This window comes from Nipponia nippon, unplaced genomic scaffold (assembly GCF_047370975.1).
Source record: "Nipponia nippon isolate SJK-2023a ecotype South Korea unplaced genomic scaffold, ASM4737097v1 scaffold_3, whole genome shotgun sequence".
NCBI lineage: Eukaryota > Metazoa > Chordata > Aves > Pelecaniformes > Threskiornithidae > Nipponia > Nipponia nippon.
In genome coordinates this window covers 13,919,214-13,938,606 of record NW_028262347.1, presented here as the reverse complement: position 1 = coordinate 13,938,606, position 19,393 = coordinate 13,919,214, and the positions used below count along the sequence as shown (strand labels likewise).

General features: G+C 41.2%; 1 protein-coding gene across 1 annotated transcript in view; it reads left to right on the top strand.

Annotated features, from left to right (window-relative positions):
- PTPN12 (protein tyrosine phosphatase non-receptor type 12) overlaps positions 1 to 4,529 on the top strand; it is an 83,289-nt gene extending 78,760 nt beyond the window's left edge. The window contains exons 16-18 of the mRNA XM_087765328.1: positions 798 to 828; positions 2,187 to 2,303; positions 3,226 to 4,529. Of these exons, the coding sequence (XP_087621454.1) occupies positions 798 to 828; positions 2,187 to 2,303; positions 3,226 to 3,287 (210 nt within the window). The 3' untranslated portion in view covers positions 3,288 to 4,529. The remainder of the gene's footprint in view (positions 1 to 797; positions 829 to 2,186; positions 2,304 to 3,225) is intronic.
- The last annotated feature ends 14,864 nt before the right edge of the window (positions 4,530 to 19,393 follow it).

Genomic DNA, 19,393 nt, shown 5'->3' with positions numbered 1-19,393 from the left:
GTTCAGTAATACTTGTAAAAGTCATCCTTAATATACCTTAAATTATGGCTTTAAGAGTGTAATATGCTGGTTTTTTGGAGCTTGCTGCCTGCCCTTAATTGATAATAGGCTAATTCAAGCTGGAGGAGAATCGCAGTCTCTAGTCTAACCTGCTGCATGAAGGAGGGACTCAGACCAGGCTGCTCAGGGCTTTAGCCAGATGGGTCTTGAAAACCTCCAGATGGAGACTTCATATCCTCAGTGGGCAACCTGTTTCACTGCCTGATAAAATTTTTCCTATATCCATATTTATTTTAAACAAACCCTTTTCTGCCCATCAGATTTCACTTTTCACATCAGTCTACTAGTTGCTCGGTCATCCAGGGTAAAGAGCTGGCAAAACTTCAAAAGCACATAAATCCTCTTTACATTCATGCCTTTTTTTCATGCACCCCAATACACTTTACTGCCACCTTTACACACCACTTAAAAATTTGACAAAAGAGATAGATGTGAATTTTCAGGGACTGTAAATTTAGAATAGGAACTAAACTACTTAATTTTGCAAATAATTTCTAATGTGACAATTGTCACTTTTTATTAAGTATTAAGTAAGGTTCTGATAGTAAATTCTTTATTAACTACTGTAGCATTTTTTTGTCAGTGTTACAGCAAGTCAGAAATGTAGTAGCAAGTAGATATTTCCATGGATGTTTTGTATATTTTTTGAAGATATTTTCATAATCTTAAATTTCTGGTGTTCTTTTAGTATTTTGAAAGCATTTTATAGAATTATTTTAAATCTTTCTCATTAACAGGGTGTGAAAACAACTTCACCTGTACTACCTGGTAAGTGATGGAAAAGATTTTTCTTTTTTTAAATACAAAAATGAGCATTTTTTCCATTTGTTAATCTGTCCAGTAACCCCATAAGAGTGAAAAGTTCAAGTAACCTACCGATTTGAACTGATAAAGTGTTTTAGCAGTATTTTTATTAGAAGATTAGAAACTACCAGGGAGATGTTTTTCTCCTGGAAATTCAAAAATATTTCGTGATTGACCTTGAAATAAATCTATACATATGATTACTTCAAAAGCTACTTCCAGCCCACGATACTTTAATTTCATTGGCAAATCTCTAAAAATTACAGTAGACTTGCAACAAGCCCATCTCTTACTTCAAAATAAGTTTTTCCTACTGAATAAAAATTTGCCTGAATTGGCTTTTGCTCTGAGGATATCTAAGTATATTGTCAAAACACCGGCGTTTCTGAAAAGGCCTTCTGTTTTTAAAGCTTCTAAGGTTTTCTGAGGAAGCAAGTTACAGATCTAATATAAAAATTCATGTTAAACTTTGGGTATGCTAAAATAATGAAGACCAAAAATACTGAATTTAAATGCATATTATAATAATATTTTGTTCAGCTTAATTAGAACCTTCCCATGTTATTGCAATAGAAATTGTAAAAGTTGGTGAATTGATTTCTTTAATTTCATAAAGACAGGAGTAAACCTGAAATAAGTTCAGCAGTGATGTGTGTGTGTGTATATAAATACATATATATGTATGTGTTCCATATTTACCAAAGTGTTTAATTTTTGATCTTCTGAAAAGGCTTCAGTAAGAAGTGTAGATCAGCTGATGTTTAACTTTGCAGCAACCTGCTTCAGCTGTAAGCTTCTATCTGCCATGTATCTTCTGTGTACGCTTGAAGGGGCTTGTGCAGTCCATTTGGAGCTGCATGTTGAATACCCGGTAGATTTTTCTTAAATAAATAAGTTTTCAGAAATATTACAGATTTGCTAATAGGGTGATTATACAAGTAATGCAACACATAGTTACTTATGTCTTCTTAAGCACCTTTAGTTTAGAAAGAATATGAACAGATGCATTTATATTGGTGTATTAAATCGTACTGTGAGCTCTTGCTATAAATAGGTGCTACATAGGATTTTAAATATCCATACAAACTTTAAAAAAAAAAAATCCATATTTGGCAAACAGGCATGTGTTAGTGTCATTGAACATCTGCTTCATAACCAATTTTAAAGTATGCTTTTTAAGAAATGAGAAATTGGCTTTTAAATCTTTATTTTTGTAAAGAATGATGCAAGTTGTGTTCTGGACAGAGCTGTACTTAAAAATAGCATTCACACAGTGCTGACTAAGTGAATGTTAGAGTAAGGAAGGTGTGTGTGTTTTCCAGATCGTCCTGAAAGAAGCAACAAAACACCAACTGACGTTTTACCTCAGATTTCTTTTTCGAGTTCCACTGATACAAGAGGACAAATTTCAGAATTTCCTGCAGAAGTAACAGATATTGGTAATTACAATTCATTCAAAACATAATCACTAGATAATTTATACAGAATATTCATTAACAGTACTAGTAATCACTAGATAATTTATACAGAATATTCATTAACAGTACTAGTTTGGGTAGCTGCTACTATCTCCCTCAAACTCGCTGAGGTGCAGAACCCAGACAAGTAAGCCTGCCTTGCCCCTTCGGCATCGCTGAAAGAGTTTTTCCCAGAATGAGCGATTCAGTCATTCTTGACTTTGTTTTTTAGATTGTATGAAATATAGCATTAGTCAAATGGGATATAATTTCTGTTGAGCACTGAAAACTTTTAGAACTAATACCTGAGAAAACTGCTTGGGTACATAGAGAAGGAAAAAAAATAAATCAATAAATGATAAGGACGAGAGGAAACGGCCTCAAGCTGCGCCAGGGGAAGTTTAGGTTAGACATTAGGAAAAACTTCTTCACCGAAAGGGTGGTCAAGCATTGGAACAGGCTGCCCAGGGAAGTGGTTGAGTCTCCATCCCTGGAGGTATTTAAAGGAGGGATAGACGTGGTGCTCGAGGACATGGTTTAGTGATGAACTTGGCAGTGCTAGGTTAACGGTTGGACTTAATGATCTTAAGGGTCTTTTCCAACCTTAACGATTCTATGATTCTATGATAACAAAGGCTGTAATACTGTATTTACTGAGAAGTACTTTCCAAGTGAGGTTTAAAGAGTGAACTATAATTATATACAAATTCTTCATGTTTGTATTTCCTATGGCCATAATGCCTTTAGGACTCCTAATACTACAAATTCGTTTTCTAGCCCTGAGAATAAACCTCTTCCACAGGAGCTAGAGCATGTCTAACAGTGATCCTCTTGACTGCTGCCAACATTTGTGACACTGCGTTATCTGAGGGGACAGAAGTATTAAATACATTTCTTTCCTTAGGTTTCGGTAACCGCTGTGGAAAGCCCAGAGGACCAAGAGAGCCACCTTCAGAATGGACATGATCCAAGAACCAATGGACATACTATCAATAAATTATACTGGAAAACTCAAGTGCCACTGAGAACTAGAAAAATAGTATTCCACTTTTTTGGGGGGCAACTAACACTGAGCAGTGTAGATCTAACTACCAAATGGTACACTCTTACAGTACATCCCATGCAAAACCTTTAACATTGTTCACAACAGTGGATTCCAGTATTACAACTTAACTTTTTGCTGGGGCCATCTACCTGCCTTATTACACTTAGGAGAAAGTATTACATACAATTTATTTTGTAACTTCAAGTATTATTGCCTTAATGTCTTTTAACCCTGTTACACGCTGCTTGTAGACATATGTTAATATAGTAATACTTTTGACAGATTGTGTTTATGAACTATTTGCTAATGTTTCATTACCATGTATGCATTATTTTGTATATGTACAGGGCAAGTAAGTATATAATTTGATAAAGTTGCAATCATAAAATATTAACAGAAGATGTAAGAAATCTCTGCATGATCTAAATTTTTGTGTACCTTATTTGTAAATTATTTGCCCTGAAGTTTTAGAAAATAGTTTCTGGGGTTTTTTACAAAAATTGCTGGACACACACAGCCAGAATTGCAGGTTAGCAGAGATAAAGATTGTAATACATTTTGTAAATTGTAAGCAAAAGGTTATTTTTATATTATATACTGTTTAATTGTCAGACCTAATTTGTTCTGGTTTTCATCTAGTCATGGAGATTCAGTAAGTGCCTTGGAACAGTATTGAATTCTCTTAGCCTGTGTATGTTACTCCAATGTTTTGAGTTCCTCTGGAATTAGATTATCAAAAATATTTGTATGTTTCTAGGATATTTGACCTGTCAGTAAAAGAGAAACCATTCTATGTAATCAACACTCCTTAGTTTTCATTTTGTTTCATCAGTTGCAACCTTTAGAAAATTCATCTCTATCAACTTTCTGTATAATAGGGTTTTACAGTTTTAATATGGCATGTTTCTAATTTGGGAAAACCAGAACACACTGGTAAAAGGACTGTTTAAATACCACTGTCTTCTCTTACAAATGGTAAATACCATTTTTGTTGTTCAGCGACTGTGTATGTAAGAAAGCAACTTATATGAAGGTTCACATAGAGCCCTTGCAGCTACACTGTATCTTGGCAATATATTATGTCAAGAGTTAATCCTTATAAGGATTCCTTACTTAAACTTTTCTGTAATACAATCTTTAAATTAAAGAAAGTCAAAATCTCACTATGGGTGTTTTTACTTTTAGGAAAAAAACTGTATTCAGAAGCAAACTAAAATAGAGTGAAGGATGGCAGTCTGGCTTAGCTTGTAGATCTCGTACTTGAACAAAATAGTGACCCTCAGGACCTTATTTCTAGTAACTGCTTTAAAAGCTAGCAATAATGCCAGAGAAGTGAGGAAGAATGTTTAGAGGAAAAATGTTTATTTTAGGTAATGAAACTACCTACTAATCTGAACTTTAGCCACGGAAACAGTAGGTCTAAATTACTACTTGTACCTTTAGAGCCTCTCTGCTAAAAGAGAGCTAATGCCCCGATAGCAGCCCTATTGTAACTTCCGAAAGGTACGTAACTTGCAATTACTGTCTTTTGACTGTGGATTAATCACCATGCATTTGGTACACACGGCAGACTGTCTAGCTTTCAAAGAAGTGTACGCACTCTAAATACTTAACTTCCCAGGGATACAGTTTTGCAATTATTCATTTAAAAATAAATAATTCCATGATATATGCCATTTGGGATAATCTGTATCAGCTAGATTCTTGCTTTGTAAACAGTTCAGACAGCTGGAACGTCTTGCAGTTGGCAGAATAAAGTTGGCCTGGACTTTGTTCCCCTTCCCCTGCACTGGAGATGAGCAGCTTGGACTTTCACTCTTACGGACCTCCTGTGGTTTTGTAATGCACGACAGGCTGTCATCACCGCTGGACAGGCCCAATCAGTGTAACTTTCTGAAACAGCTGTTAGTAAGAAAACTTGCCAATATGTTTTGGGTGTACTTTTTAAGGATCATTTCCTTATTTCTCTACCATGAAAATACAGGACTGTGCAGATTGTAGGTTTTCTGCTTTCCATGTTTGAATTTCACTTAGAGCAAAGGCTGACAAAAATCTGTGTACTATATACTGGCTATCTGGTAATGTTTAATTAAAGTACATCCAGGTTCATATTTTTTTCCCTTGCATTTGCACGGATTTGGGTAGTTTTCCAGACTGAGTTCATCACCGAACGTTCTCAGCCTTTCTTTGCTTTAGTGATGTGAAACTGCGGTTGTCCTGTATGGATTTCTGTATCCTTTGACAGACCTGTTTTACAACTCACTGTTACCTGCTTACATTCATCTAAGTTTTATATTTTCACCTATTTTATTGCAGGTAAACTGACAGTTTTAAGTGCAAGGCAAAATCTGCCCAACGTCATTACTTTCTGTATCCACGCTTGTGGGTGGTACAGAGACAAGCGCAGGGTTGGGTGCTGTATGCTGGGTAGTTTCACATCATAACTTTGAAATGTTATCCAGTCTAACAGCTTCTTCAAAAAACAAGACCTTTCTTTGCTGTGGTTTATTTGAAATTGAATCTAAAGGGGTTTAGAATATTACACCAGTTTGTGAATTATCACTGAATACAGATCTAGACCAAGTCATTTTTTATCAATCATGGAATAGTCTTTCCTTTCACTTAGCTCCAGTCTTCCACATTATATTTTTCTGAAAGCAGTCTTCAACTTCAGTCTCTCAAATGCAGCTTTTGTCAGGTGTACAATTGACTTGAGCACTAGCGAAGAACCAGTAACACTATTCAACCCAGCTATTCTTATTAATAACCACTGCATTGGCTTGCTTGTTCCTTCAGTATTTTTCTAATATTCCATTTATTAAATTGTCTAAATGTATTAATATTGAACAAATCATGCAGTAAATTATCACATCAAGAGGAGAATGAGTTCTCCATGTTTTAGAAATGTAAATACTTGAGTCTCAGAAGAAAGCTGACCTCTACTAATATCATTGCTCATCTCTATTATGCAGCATATTTTAGGTTTTGTATTGATTTGGCAGGTAGCTTTCTACTTTTTAGCGATTAGAGTATTACTTTAGCATTGTTATTTCTTATTTATCTGTTAGGAAAGCCTGCTGCATTTATGTGTCATTTTCCTTAAAGAAGTTTCTAACTTGGGAAATGTGCCGAACGGTGAAAAATCTCAAAGAATTACCCCTGAGTTTTTGTATATTGAAATCTGGGTTTGGGTTTCTTTGGAGACCGATTTCTAAAAGAAGGAATGCAGATCAAGCGCAACAGCGTGACTGGGCAGTGTGATAACCCCACGCTGCTGGAGCAGTTGCTCTTAGCTGTAGTACATATTGTCTTTAAACAGAGTCTTTGGACAAGTGAACACTTAAATATTTGCATTTGAGGATGAAACTGTGTGTTTCACGTTGTAATTCCCACTGTGCCACAAAGCACTTGGTATGAAGTGGTGACTTATGCTTTAACTTATAGTAAGTACAAATTGCATGTTTCTAATGGAGTAATGTTGAATGATTGTTGAAGCAAGCGAATAACCTGGCAAAAAGTGAAGATCGTGAGTAGCATCCAGGAAAAAATCAATATAAAAGTTACTTTTTCCATTTTTATTATTTGCAGTCTGAAAAGATTATTTCCACTACTAGATGACAGAAGAAATGAGAGCTAAGCCTTAGACTTCCCGGCTGGAAGGAGGAGGGAGTGGATTGTCCGCATTAAGCAGGTGATAAGCCTTGGACCACACAGAGCACGCTGCAAACAAGACTCTCTTTCTCCCAGTCTGATTTGGCAGTTCAGCTGGGTTAAGAAAAGCTTGCAAACACTGGCAAGGATATCCTAAGGTATAATGATGCAGACATAAAGGCTTTTTTGTTATTTTTGTCTGTGCTGACTTGTACTTACAGTGGGGGAATAAAAGAATAAAGAACTTTGAGAATGTAATTTGAGTTTGGTAACTGACTTGCTGGCTTTCAGAGCACTGGAGTGAAAGGCCTTACGCATGGCAAAGGCAGCGGGAGCAGCGGTAAGGGTGGAAAAGGACGAAGAGTGTCTCTCGGATCCAGTCAGAGTGCTTGGATGACACTTCTGAGAGGCAGCAGTCCTGGCTTTCTGTCCTTCCCAATGAGGAGTGTTCAGGAGGGAACGCGAGGGGTACGGAAGATCAGTTTTAACCTTTAAAAAAAAAAAAAAATAGTTTGAACAAGTCACACACAGTAAGAAGTTATGAATACAAACTGGCTTTATAATACAGTGAGTTACTTGAAATTGATGAACTGAAATTTTAGCAGAGAATATTTCCATGGTGAATGTTACCCAGAGGCAAGCCAGTGTCTTTTAGGCAATAATAAATGCACAGCTGTAACTGGGTTTTGTTGCAGTCAGACTGAATTTGTCTGACTAGCTGAGGAACTATTTGTTTTGAACTGTATTTGTTCATGTATCTAACTGAAGGTATTTTCTTCCTCCTCTCCCATAATAGGAATATTTGCAGGTCGATAGGCTGAATGGGTAGCAATCATACCTCTTTGGTATACAGTGCCTGACAGAATACCAACCTGATTTACTTACCCTGTTAACAGCGGCTTATGAAGCAAAGTAGCCCTGGCGTCGTGTCCCCGAGGTCGGGAGCGTGGCCAGTCCGGGATGCAGCCTGTGCCGCTGCGGGCTGGCTCCACCGGGAGCTGCCCCTGCCCTGGGGCCCGTTCTTCCACGGATGCCCCCCGCTCTCTCCCTCCCACCTTCTCTTGACTCAGCATTTTCTTCTAATTCACTTGTTTTCCAGCTACCGTGAGAGCGGTACCTCTTTTCTAATGGTTGTCTTCACTTTAGTGGTTTGGTATTTTGCTGTGCCAAAGTTTATTTTGCCAAAACTTGTATCTGCATTTGTGTGTTCTCTTCCTTTCAGCCACGTGGTTGCTTACGATTAAACGTTCTTGGTACTGGCAGGCCTTGGTGGCCAGGTTAGTAACTCTTATTTAGGCAGATACAATACCTGATATTATGGGTGAGAATGGACCAAGTCCAAAAGTGTAAATGCTTTCTTCTACTGAAATTCTAGTTTGCAGACTTTGCTATAAGCAAACAATCCCACATGGGATCCCTCCTTCCACTGGCCTCACAGCTAGATCACTAGGTTATAATTGGTATGGGAACATGACTTGGACTTTTAGGGGTTTGACATCTAGGTCATGGTGAGAATATAGCATATTTTGTGCATAATATAACATCAAGGCAACAGAGAAATACTGTGAAACAAGTTAAATAGAAAATTGACACTCTGTCTCCTAACAGCATTTATTTTATTCTTTTTTTTTTTCAACTATTATTTCTCACTCGTGCAGCTCTAAACTGGAGAGAGCAGAGATAGCCTACTCCTAAACAAAGTTTAAGTACAAAGTGTAAATACCTGAAATGATCATGCAGTGACATCTTTTTTCTTATCTTCATGTTTTCCAGGGTATCAAGTTAACCTATAAATGAACGTCTTTAGCTTTGCAGAAGCTTATGGGCTGAGAAGCTGCGTATGAATCCTAGGTAGGAAGGCAGCTGATGGAAAGCTGCGTACTTTCCCAAAGCAACTGGTTTTGGTTTGAACACGCTTCTCTCTTGGCTGGGGTGTAAATGTGGGCTGAATTAACTTCGGTTAGGTGACAGTCTGCTGTTTCTCATCTCCCATATGACATCAAGTGTGTCCGGCAAAACAGTTTTTATTGTTCAGCTGTACTAAAGAGCAGTTTCTCTGGCCTTACTTGTAAATCAGTAATGCAGTAGTGGGCAGGAAGGCCAAGTACGAGCAGGGGAGTGCAGCGGAGGAGTGTTGGGTGTTCAGAAACCAGCAGTCTTGCAGCAGGGGAGAGAACTGTATTTAAGTAAATTTACTTTAGTGATGACAAGAGAGTTCTTTGGCATATGGGTAGGGAATACACCCAAGTTCAAACTTGGCACTTCTGAGCTGAGAGCGTGACTCTTCCAGCTTTTTGACTGCTGCGTTGGTGGCCAGGCTTGCTTTAAATGTCCCTAAACCCCTGCACAAGTCAGTTATTAATTTCCTCAGGCTGAGGTAGCTTTTGTGCTAATCACCCCTTCCTCTATCTTCTCTCTAAAGGTATTTGTCCCTCGGTTGCATACCTATTCTTTATACTTGCCCTTCTCATATAGGACCTAGAAAGCATACAAGGTGCTTGCAGATGGCGTTGATTACACCTTAGGTTATGGGACTGCACTAAAGCCTCTAGCAGGCCTCGAACCAGGCCCCGTTGTGCTGGAGGCTGTACAGAGCAAAAAGGAGGTGGGTTCCCCGCACCCCGAGTCACGGACAGGAGTGCAAGGAACCTGTAATAGCACTCTGTGATAGGAAATAAAAATGACACGTGCCATCTAAACAAGATTGTGTTATATCTCGGTCAAGGAAAATTCTTGGAGGAATATAAAGAATGAAATGGCTTTGGAAGGATTGAAGGAAACTTGCAAGCTTGAGGGACAGCACGGAAGAAATTGTAAGGTTGGCCTTAAAACTTGGAGAGGACCATGAAGGCTGGTATGACAGGTCAGTCATGCAAAAGCTGATCTCTTAGAGCAGCATGAAGGGCAAAAGGAAGGGTGTGGAGAACACTGAAGCCGAAAACAAGTAGTTGTGATAAGTGTGATGGAAAACAGCAGAGCAAGAGGTAAGGTGAGGATAAATGATGCACTTGGCAAAAGTCTGGAGGGCAGCTGTTCTCTCATGGGTATAAGCAAGACATTTTATTTGTGAAGGTGAAATGAGATGTGAGATGGACAAGAACTCTGGGAAGATAAGATCTTACATGTTCAAGCAGGAAAGACCTGCAAGATCTGACTAGCCTAAATCAGAGCACCTGGAGAGAAGTCCAGGTGAAAGGGAGCAGGCATCAGTGATGGTTGGGATGGTGGCAGCAAGCACAATGATGAGAAAAGTGGGTAGAAGAAGGAAAACTGAGGAGACAAGGTCTGATTAAGCCAAATGGAGCTTCAGCTGTTGTCTAGGTGTCTATAAAAAGAGTGAAATCGTGTAACAAACACCTTTGTGCAGGAGGAGACTGATCTGGATTAGAAGAGCACACCTATGTGGTATTGGGTTTGTTAGGGACTACTCGGAGTGCCTGCGCTGCTAGGGGCTTGGGGGAGGAGTCTCCTGAAGTACACTGAAAGGGTTAAAAAGATGGGAAAGAAGTCAGAAAAAGCATGAGCCATGGGAAGAAGAATTTTCAGGACAGTGTGAGGAGGAAAAGGATCCTGCATTTGATGTGCCTGAAATCAAAAAGCCTTTGGAAACTGGTTTGAGAGAGAAGACAGACTGGGCGTAGTCAAAAAAGAAAGTTCAGGAGACGAATGCAAGAAGTGACCATGGAGGTGAAAATGAAAACAAATACTAAACGTTTTGGGAAGCAAAAAGCTCCAGTGTTACATTCAGCCATGTGCACACAGCCCTACAGACACCAAAGAGGGCACTGTGAGGGAAAAGAATAGCTTTCAGGGGAAGAGCAAAAGACAACAGCAAGATGGAGATCAAGGTGAGGACAGAATTGAGGGCAAGCAGAAAAACTTGAGGAGAAAAGACAAAAAATGCATGCATTTGGCGGTAGAGAGGTGAGATGTGAAAGAGAGAAATCGATGGGAGAAAAGGGTGGAGTTAGAGGTTACCTACCGTTAAGGGAGGGCAGAAGTAGAGGAGAATTTGAGGAGCTGAATTGGAGGTATTTCAGCTTCTACAAGGGGACCCCTCACCTGTTGTTTTTGTTTCTGTGTAAAGCTCTCTTCCACATTATCCCTTAAAGCTCTGCATGTGAAGGTTTAAGACACTTACTGAAACAATTCCCTTCCCTTTCTTTGAGGATGAACTATGTGGCATACGTATAGACCTGCAGTGAAGATCTCTCAAACCTAGACAAAGAAAAATCCCCTCGCTCACTGCCTCTTCACCCCCACTCCCAGCTGAACCAGAACACAACTGATTTCGACCTCTGAGCCTTGTCTGGGGTGTTACCGTTCAGGTATGTGCATGGAAGCTCTGGCTCACTTTCTCAAAGGTTTATCATAATCTTTGCTGTAAACAACATGCAAACAATGTGCAATTTTGTATAGCTGCTCATTGCAGCCGTTAGCTCTCTTGACGCACGTAGAACTGGAGAACAACACGAACCTAGTTGGCTTGGGCTGAAATGAAGGGTATGTCAATCAGAGTGGATAAATACGACGTGACATTGATGTATGCTCAAAGATAAGATTTACTATTTGAGAGTTTTTTGTAGCAACATAAGTGCAAACCACTTTAAAATTATCTACGTTGATAAAGCATAAGCTGAAACTTTCTAATGAGCTGCATAGAAGTAAATTCCCTATATCGCAGGGTTCTCCGCAGGTACAGGCTGGAAATGAGGGCATAGCTTTTTCCCAGAGTCAGGTATTAAGCAGCGTCAGGGTTCCACTTTGTTAGCAGAGTTGTAATTCAGTCTGAAAGTCTTAAAAGCTGCACTTGACACTGAATGTGAGATCAGTGCATGTCTGTACATACCGTGAAATCACTGGTGCTCCTGATGCAACTGCAGCTGCGTTTTAACAGACTGCTTCTGCCGTGTCCTCTGTGCCAAACTGCAAAAGTAGCCTCACTCAGCTGCAGGCTCTAGGGTATGCTGTTTCTTTTGATTCAGAGCCTTTTCTTGCTTTCTGAGTATCTTTTTACCTCCAAGCATGAAAAGCAGTACTAAAGAGACCATGCTCAAACTCTACTACTCGGGGTGTTATTGCTGCTGCTGCCATAGGTGTGATTTGGTAGAGAAAGCTCAACTACAGCTGGATGATATGAATGTATGGGAGTGCTCGGGTGCAGGCTGAGTCCTGGGAGCCAGCTGCGTTGGTACGGCTTTAGGCACTGTGCAGTCCCAGCTGCCCTCCGACTCAACTGGGATTTGCCCGCAGCATTGGGGAGCTCCTAACTATAAAGCTCTTGCCTGCAGCATAACCCCAGCACGCTACAGCCGGAAAGAGAAAAACAAGCAACAGAGGGTTGGACTAGAGAAAGACTAGAAATGAAAATCATCTTGAAAAGGGGTATTAGAGGAGGAACAAGGACTTAAGGAGTTTGGACAATGCAGGTTTTGTGTAACTGAGCAAATACGCAAGCGTATACAACTGCACGCAACTACCACTTTGAGTTTTCCCAGTGCTGGAGGGAGAAGTAACATCTCCGCAATATAAACAAGATGCAATTACTGCAGACCTTCACCAGAGAAGGGCCTTTGACATGATCTGAAAATGCTCTTCAAATGTTACCTGAGGAGTTGAAACAGCTTCCACGGAAGGTTATGCTGTGTGGGCTAAAAAGCCGGGCTAAATGCAAAGAACGCATTCAACCAGGACACGGTGTAGCTGGGGCAGGCCAGCGCGGGGCACCGACTGGCCTGCTGGAACACCTCAGCATTATTTTAAGCCTGTTAAGTTAGAAAGTTAGCCTGATAGTTAGAAAGTCTGCGGAGTGGCTAGTGACAACCTTAGTAACACCCAGTAATAGCCAGGCTCTCCCTGACGTGACTCTTTCTGACCGTTTCAATGCATGCAACTTAATAAAAACAGGGGTTTGAGTGTTGGGCCATCAACTAGAGCTAGAAAATACCGTTTTCTCTGCTGCAATACGGTGGTATCCCCAGTCACCCCCAAGATCTGTACCAGATGGTGAACTTCATCACCTCTAAGACTGTATGTGGCAAAAGCTTAGTATTCGCAGTCTTAAAACAGTGAGTGAATAAAATCTTGTGTTCCTGTGTGCTCAGATCTCAGAGTCTGAACTTCTGGGGTAAACGGTCTTCCCTTGAAGAGACTTAGTTGAAAGCACCTTCTGTTTTGATCTATTAAATTGTTGTTGCTGTAACAGTTGATTTCTTTAACCACTTGACTCTCGCCTCTGAAAACGTAGTGTGTCTGTATGAAGAGCTTACTGTGGTGAAGCCAAGGCAAGAAACTAGTTTTGCATTTTGGCTTAAATCCTGCAAACAGTTACATGAGTAACTTCTGCATGTAAACAGCCGTAGCGAGCTCAATGAGGCTATTCATCTGCAGAGTTAAGCATGCGTGTAAATGTTTGCAGTTTGGGGCTCTTGTAAGGCGAGTGGTTAGCTCTGTCTTCGGCAGTGTGACTGAGCTCCATGGATTTCAGCTAGTGAAGTGGAAGTCGTCTTTCACATCTACAGTTCCCACTTTGATCCACAGTTACAGTCCTTAGTGTAAAAGATCACAGGCACGTACAAAAATTGATCTTTTGGGTAAGTAGGACCAAAATCCCATGGAGAGCTTGACTGTCAAGTTAAATGAAGAGCTGGACTTGGTTCAAAGAGGATCCATCCCATTGCTGAAGCATGGAGCATCAAAGACTGTGCTGAGCTTTTCTGCTTACTGACTCTGCTCACTCTTCTCCAGATGTCTGGTGTGTGGTTCCATCCCAGTACGTACCCCACCTGCTACATCTCTGGCCTAATGTCAAAAGGACAAAAAAAAATCAGGTTCATGAATCTGAGTATTTTTAAATCTTTTGCAGCACTTGTTTAAATTTTTATTAGCTCTCTCTCTTGCTGTTTTTACTTTTTTTTTTAAGTGATGTATTCATTGTGCAGGTGAGCCTGGCAAAGTTAGTAGGAAGAAGACACGAAGCTTACAAGGCAACATGGTGTTCATTGGCAGTAGCTGCTCTCCTTTTGCTTGCATCTCCAAAATAGTTTCATCGTTCACTGCATATGCTTTATGGTGAATATAACTTTGTAATATTACTTACACATTTTATCAGCACTGCCCAGTACACTTCTCTCTTTAGGATTTCACTCTTATTAAACTTCTGTCTTGCCTGCACTGAACACAATTAATTTGCTGTAAGTGAAGGAAGGTTGGGTCCGGTACAGTCTAATTCCATGCGTTACTCTGATATCTGAACAGAGTTGAATCCACCAGTGACAGGCTGGCAATTTTGTTAAAAAATAGTAATGTAGCTTCTGATCTGTATTTCATTAGACACAATTAAAAACTAAAATAGCCATCACTGTGAACTCCAATAAGGAATCCAGGGTTACATTTCCCATTGATGTGAACAGTCTGTACCATCAGGGGTTTTTTGAAAAAGCACTTGTACGTTGGTTTTTATAAAAGTTAATTAAAAAATGACTCATAACTCAGGTCACGAGATCTGTGGGGAGTAATTTGTGAGCACTTCAAAAGTGAAGCAAGTTGCCTGGATAGAAAACCTGATCCAAAACATGTTCATTAAAGATCATGGTCTCTGCTTGGTGTGTGGTAAGAAGCGAGTTTGGCAGAGTCGGGGAAAAATGAGGAGCACGTAGCTCAGCAGGAGAGAGCTGGGAAGAGCTGCACTGTAGCAAGTACAGGGAGGAAAGTGTCTTTGCCTGTGGGTAATAAAAGGCTGAAGTGAACTTGTTAAGCAGGTTCCCAGTTTTGCAAGATCCTCGGAAGGGCTGTGGCTGGCTAACAGGAACGCAGCACAAGCAAGACGCTTCTTTAAACAAACCGGTGGGGTTTGGCTTTCTACAAAAGGTGCAGTTGTGTACCAGCCTTTTTGGTTTTGCCTGATCAGGCCCTGGAAAGGCTTACTCCCCAGGGTGGGAGAAAAATTGGTGGTGGGACCTAATAAGGATAAATTGATCCTTGAAATGTCCTGGCGTGGGTGGGAGAGGTGGAGAAATGAAGAATGATAAGTTTAGAAAGCCATCTGTTGCCACGCGTAGATTTTGAGACCTCAAAGTGACACCTGAACAGTGGTGTTTTATGATACCGTTGCCATGTCATGAATACATATTTATCTAAATGTCTGTTGTGTGTAATCCGCTGATAAGAAGGAAGCAATGCAAGTAATTATTTTGATAATGTAAATCAACCTGTATTATACTTCACAACTAGTGGGACAACTAACAGTGCTGAAAAGTGTTGCTGAGCAGCTCTTTCCCCTTCTGTGTCCTCAGACAGAAAATCAATACAAGTTTAGTGATGCTGGCAAGAATACTCAAGTGGATTTTTTTTTAAATCCACCCTTTTTTGAAATAAATTTTCAGACCCTACAAAAATATTTCCAGCGATAAATTAGTTCTTTACAGTTTGGAGGCTGTGTGGTGGTTCAGGTCGTCCTGAATTTGCCTCTCTGTCATTTCTGCCTTTCACATTTTCAGTTTAGAAACCCTGAGCTCCCACTCAGGCAGCTGTTCCACAAGAGGGAGGGTGGTCTCAGGCTCCTCGATTCATAAGATGGGGGGGTTCTATTCTTATAATTAAGAAAACGAAAGAAGTCAGGCCTCTTCTGGAGCTCAGGCACCTGCCAGCCTTCTCTGGGTGATGAAGTCGGAATGGCTATATGAGCCAAAAAGGTTTCTTTTCTGGATCTGCCCGCTGAGCCTACAAGATCCAGCCCAGCCTGCCTCCAGGAGGAGTCTGGCCCCTAGGGAGGCAGCTCTTCCCTCCGGCCTGCCCACAGCCCCGGGAGCTGCCTCCGAAGGGACCGGCATTTGTCACTAACGCAGTGCTCTGTTTCAGCCGTTCAGGGCTCCTCTCCTCGCCGCTTCTGGAGCTCTAGGGACTTCCTCATCACTCACAAAATGTAGAGCTGCTCTTACAGACCACGGCATGTGCTTATCTAACTTTATATTTAAAACAAGGAAACAAATCCTTGCTTTGCTAGAGACCAAGATGTACGTAACAGTAAGACCTAGCGAGAGGATACCAGGGTACGTGACTTCTTGTAAGCTCACACACTTCAGGTACAGGATTCAGAGGCTGGCTGGAGTCAATATTTCTCTCGATGGTATTTACGTAGATGTATCAAGCAAGCACTTTTCAACGTCTCTTCTTTCAGCGATTAAGATCCATTTTACGTGTGAGGGATTTTTCCACCTGTTTCTCCTTTTCCCTCCCCACTCTCTCCGAGCGCCAGAAGCGACCAGCATGAGGGAGCTCCCTTGCAGCAGCCTCTGGGCCAGAGCCTGTGGTGAGATGACAAATCCTTTCTGCACGTTACTGGAATTTGGGGCTATCCATCACGTACATTTAGCATTCCTGCCTCCGAGCCAGCGCAAGACCATACAAGTAACAATGTCTGGTACAACTGCGATTTTACGCAAACAGGCTGGGAGGAGCCAGGTTATCTCCCATGCTCAAGACACTGATCTGAGGCTGATAGTGATGTGTTAGATTTACACTAACATTATTCATTCCATCACAATTGGATCCCAAAGCCCTTAACTGCCACCCAGTACATATATTTAAACATTTTTAGGTGACCTTATTTAATGTAAATATGTTCTAATGTGAAGTAAATAGAGTATCTTCTGCTTAAACCTAGCCTGCAGTCTCTGTGAGATGCTTTCCTAATTCCATGGTCTAGAAATTTCAGGTACAATTACCTTCCAGTTACACCAATACCTCTGAGAAAATCCAAGGATGTTACCGCAAAGGTGTTTTTACTTGTAGCAGTTTGTCTTGAATTAACTGTTTCCCAGAATCACCAAGGCCACTGGTCTGAAGAGCTGCTCCCTCTAATGTGGAATAAAAATTGTGAATAGAAAGCTCGCTATTGTGGATTTTTCCATATAGATGTTGTTTATATGAGTGAGAAGCTGAGGTGAGCAGTGAAAGATTAGCTGCTACTTATAAGTAGCCGTTGATTTATTTATATATATATATATATATACACACACACAAACACACTTATAAACTGCTACTCTACAAGTAAGTGCTAGTCTCTAAGACACAAGACCTGAATTTCCTAGAACTAAATGTACTCCAAACATGTCTCTGAAATAGCTTAGATTATAAGTGTCTCAGGATAGGGGAACAAAAACCATCCAGAAATCCACTTGGATTTCAGTTTTTAAAAGAAACTACACTAACCTACTGAGAAATACCTTACAGCTTCCATTGCAGAAAGTGCCAGGAATAGAGGGAAGAAAGCAGTGTTTAAACCAGTTGTTTCAGGGGGTTGCCTTTATTCCCCTATGGATGCACGTGAGTTTGTCTGGCCAGCTGTGCGTACTGGTTCCCTACCTGTCCGCCCCTCGCAAAGGCAGAATGACTCCCAGTGACCACGCACAGGTCCTCTGTCCCTGTGGTTGAGAAGGAAGTCCACGGTCTGTGATTCAGTCCTCTTTTGCCATTGACTTGCACTCTGGCAACGATAAGGGGTACGCGTAACTCATGGCAATTGCTTGTTAAGGAAAAAGTATTCTTTTAGAATTTAGTTTGGGAGAGTCTATGACTTTCCTTTCATAGAAGCATAGAATGGTTTGTGTCAGAAGGGACCTTAAAGACCATCTGGTTCCAACCCCCTGTCATGGGCAGGGATGCCTTCCACTAGACCAGGTTGCTCAAAGCCCCATCCAGCCTGGCCTTGAACACTTCCAGGGATGGGGCATCCACAGCTTCTCTGGGCAACCTGTTCCAGTGCCCCACCACCCTCAGAGTGAAGAATTTCTTTCTCATACCTAATCTAAATCTACCCTCTTTCAGTTTAAAGCCATTACCCCTTGTCCTATCACTACACTCCCTGACAAAGAGTCCCTCCCTCTCTTTCCTGTAGGCCCCCTTCAGGTACTGAAAGGCTGCAATAAGGTCTCCCCGCAACCTTCTCTTCTCCAGGCTGAACAACCCCAGCTCTCTCAGCCTTTCCTCATAGGAGAGGTGCTCCAGCCCACTGATCATCTTCATGGCTCTCCTCTGGAGCTGCTTGAGCCAGTCCATGTCCTTCTTATGCTGGGGGCTCCAGACCATAATATTTTTTTTCCTTTCTATTGCTGTTAGACTTGACTCATTTGAAATGGTTATTTTTAAGTTTTTCCCTTCTGTAAGGCAGCATTCCCTGGTGTTGATTGTCGCTTTGGAGGTATAGGCTGTTTTAAAGCTTTCATAAGCAGCAAATCTGCAACTAATACACTTTTTTTCTTCCTGAAAGGATGTGAAAAAGCAGAGTTTTGGTTGTGATGCCTGTTTAGACACAATTCTTGTGTTATTAGTTGCTGTCTTTTCTCTTGGGAAAATACCCTTACACGCTCTAGCCCTGGAGGACTCTTCTGAGCTGGGGAACATCTGGCTCCAAATCAACATCTTCTCTTGGCCCAGCTCGGGCTCCTATTGCATTTCTGTTTGTGTTGGGGATGGGGGAAGGAGGTTAGAGGCTCTCTGAAACTGAAAAGTGATAGAAATGCCAGGTTGTAGGTGTTGCATGCCTACCTGTGCATGGATACCATGTTCCAGCTCTAGAAGAAAGTACAGTGAGTTTGCCGCTAGTTTCTTTGTCTTTGCTGCGTTAGCCCTGTTAACATCAATGGGCTTTATTGCTGCTGATCCCACAGATTTGAAACTGTCTTATCTGGTCCTCCAACAAACGTTATGCACAGCTCTAAACGTTACCTCAACAGCACTGATAGCTGCCAATTTTTTTCTCAACCTGTATTCATAGAATCATAGAATCGTTACGGTTGGAAGAGACCCTTAAGATCATCGAGTCCAACCGTTAACTTGGCACTGCCAAGTCCACCACTAAACCATGTCCCTAAGCACCACATCTACCCGTCTTTTAAATACCTCCAGGGATGGGGACTCAACCACTTCCCTGGGCAGCCTGTTCCAGTGCTTGACCACCCTTTTGGTGAAGTTTTTCCTAATATCCAACCTAAACCTCCCCTGGCGCAGCTTGAGGCCGTTTCCTCTCATCCTATCGCTTGTTACTTGGGAGAAGAAACCGACCCCCACCTCGCTACAGCCTCCTTTCAGGTATTTAGAGGGGACTTTGACATTACTTCCACTGGAATTTTAGCTTTTGTTTCCAAAGCCATAGCATCACAGACTAGGGATTACAGATAATGACCAAGGGATTCCTCCCCTGGATTGCATGGGTTGAAGGAATCTTGGATTTAGCTTGGACGAAGACAGATCTCTCAGGATATTAATACTCTGGTAGCTCGCTCTGTGGCCTTCAGATTACAGCTGTGAAACCTGCCCTGCTGCAGTCACCTCCCGCAGTGGTACCCGTCCGAGGCGGCAGCTGTCCTTGCCTCTT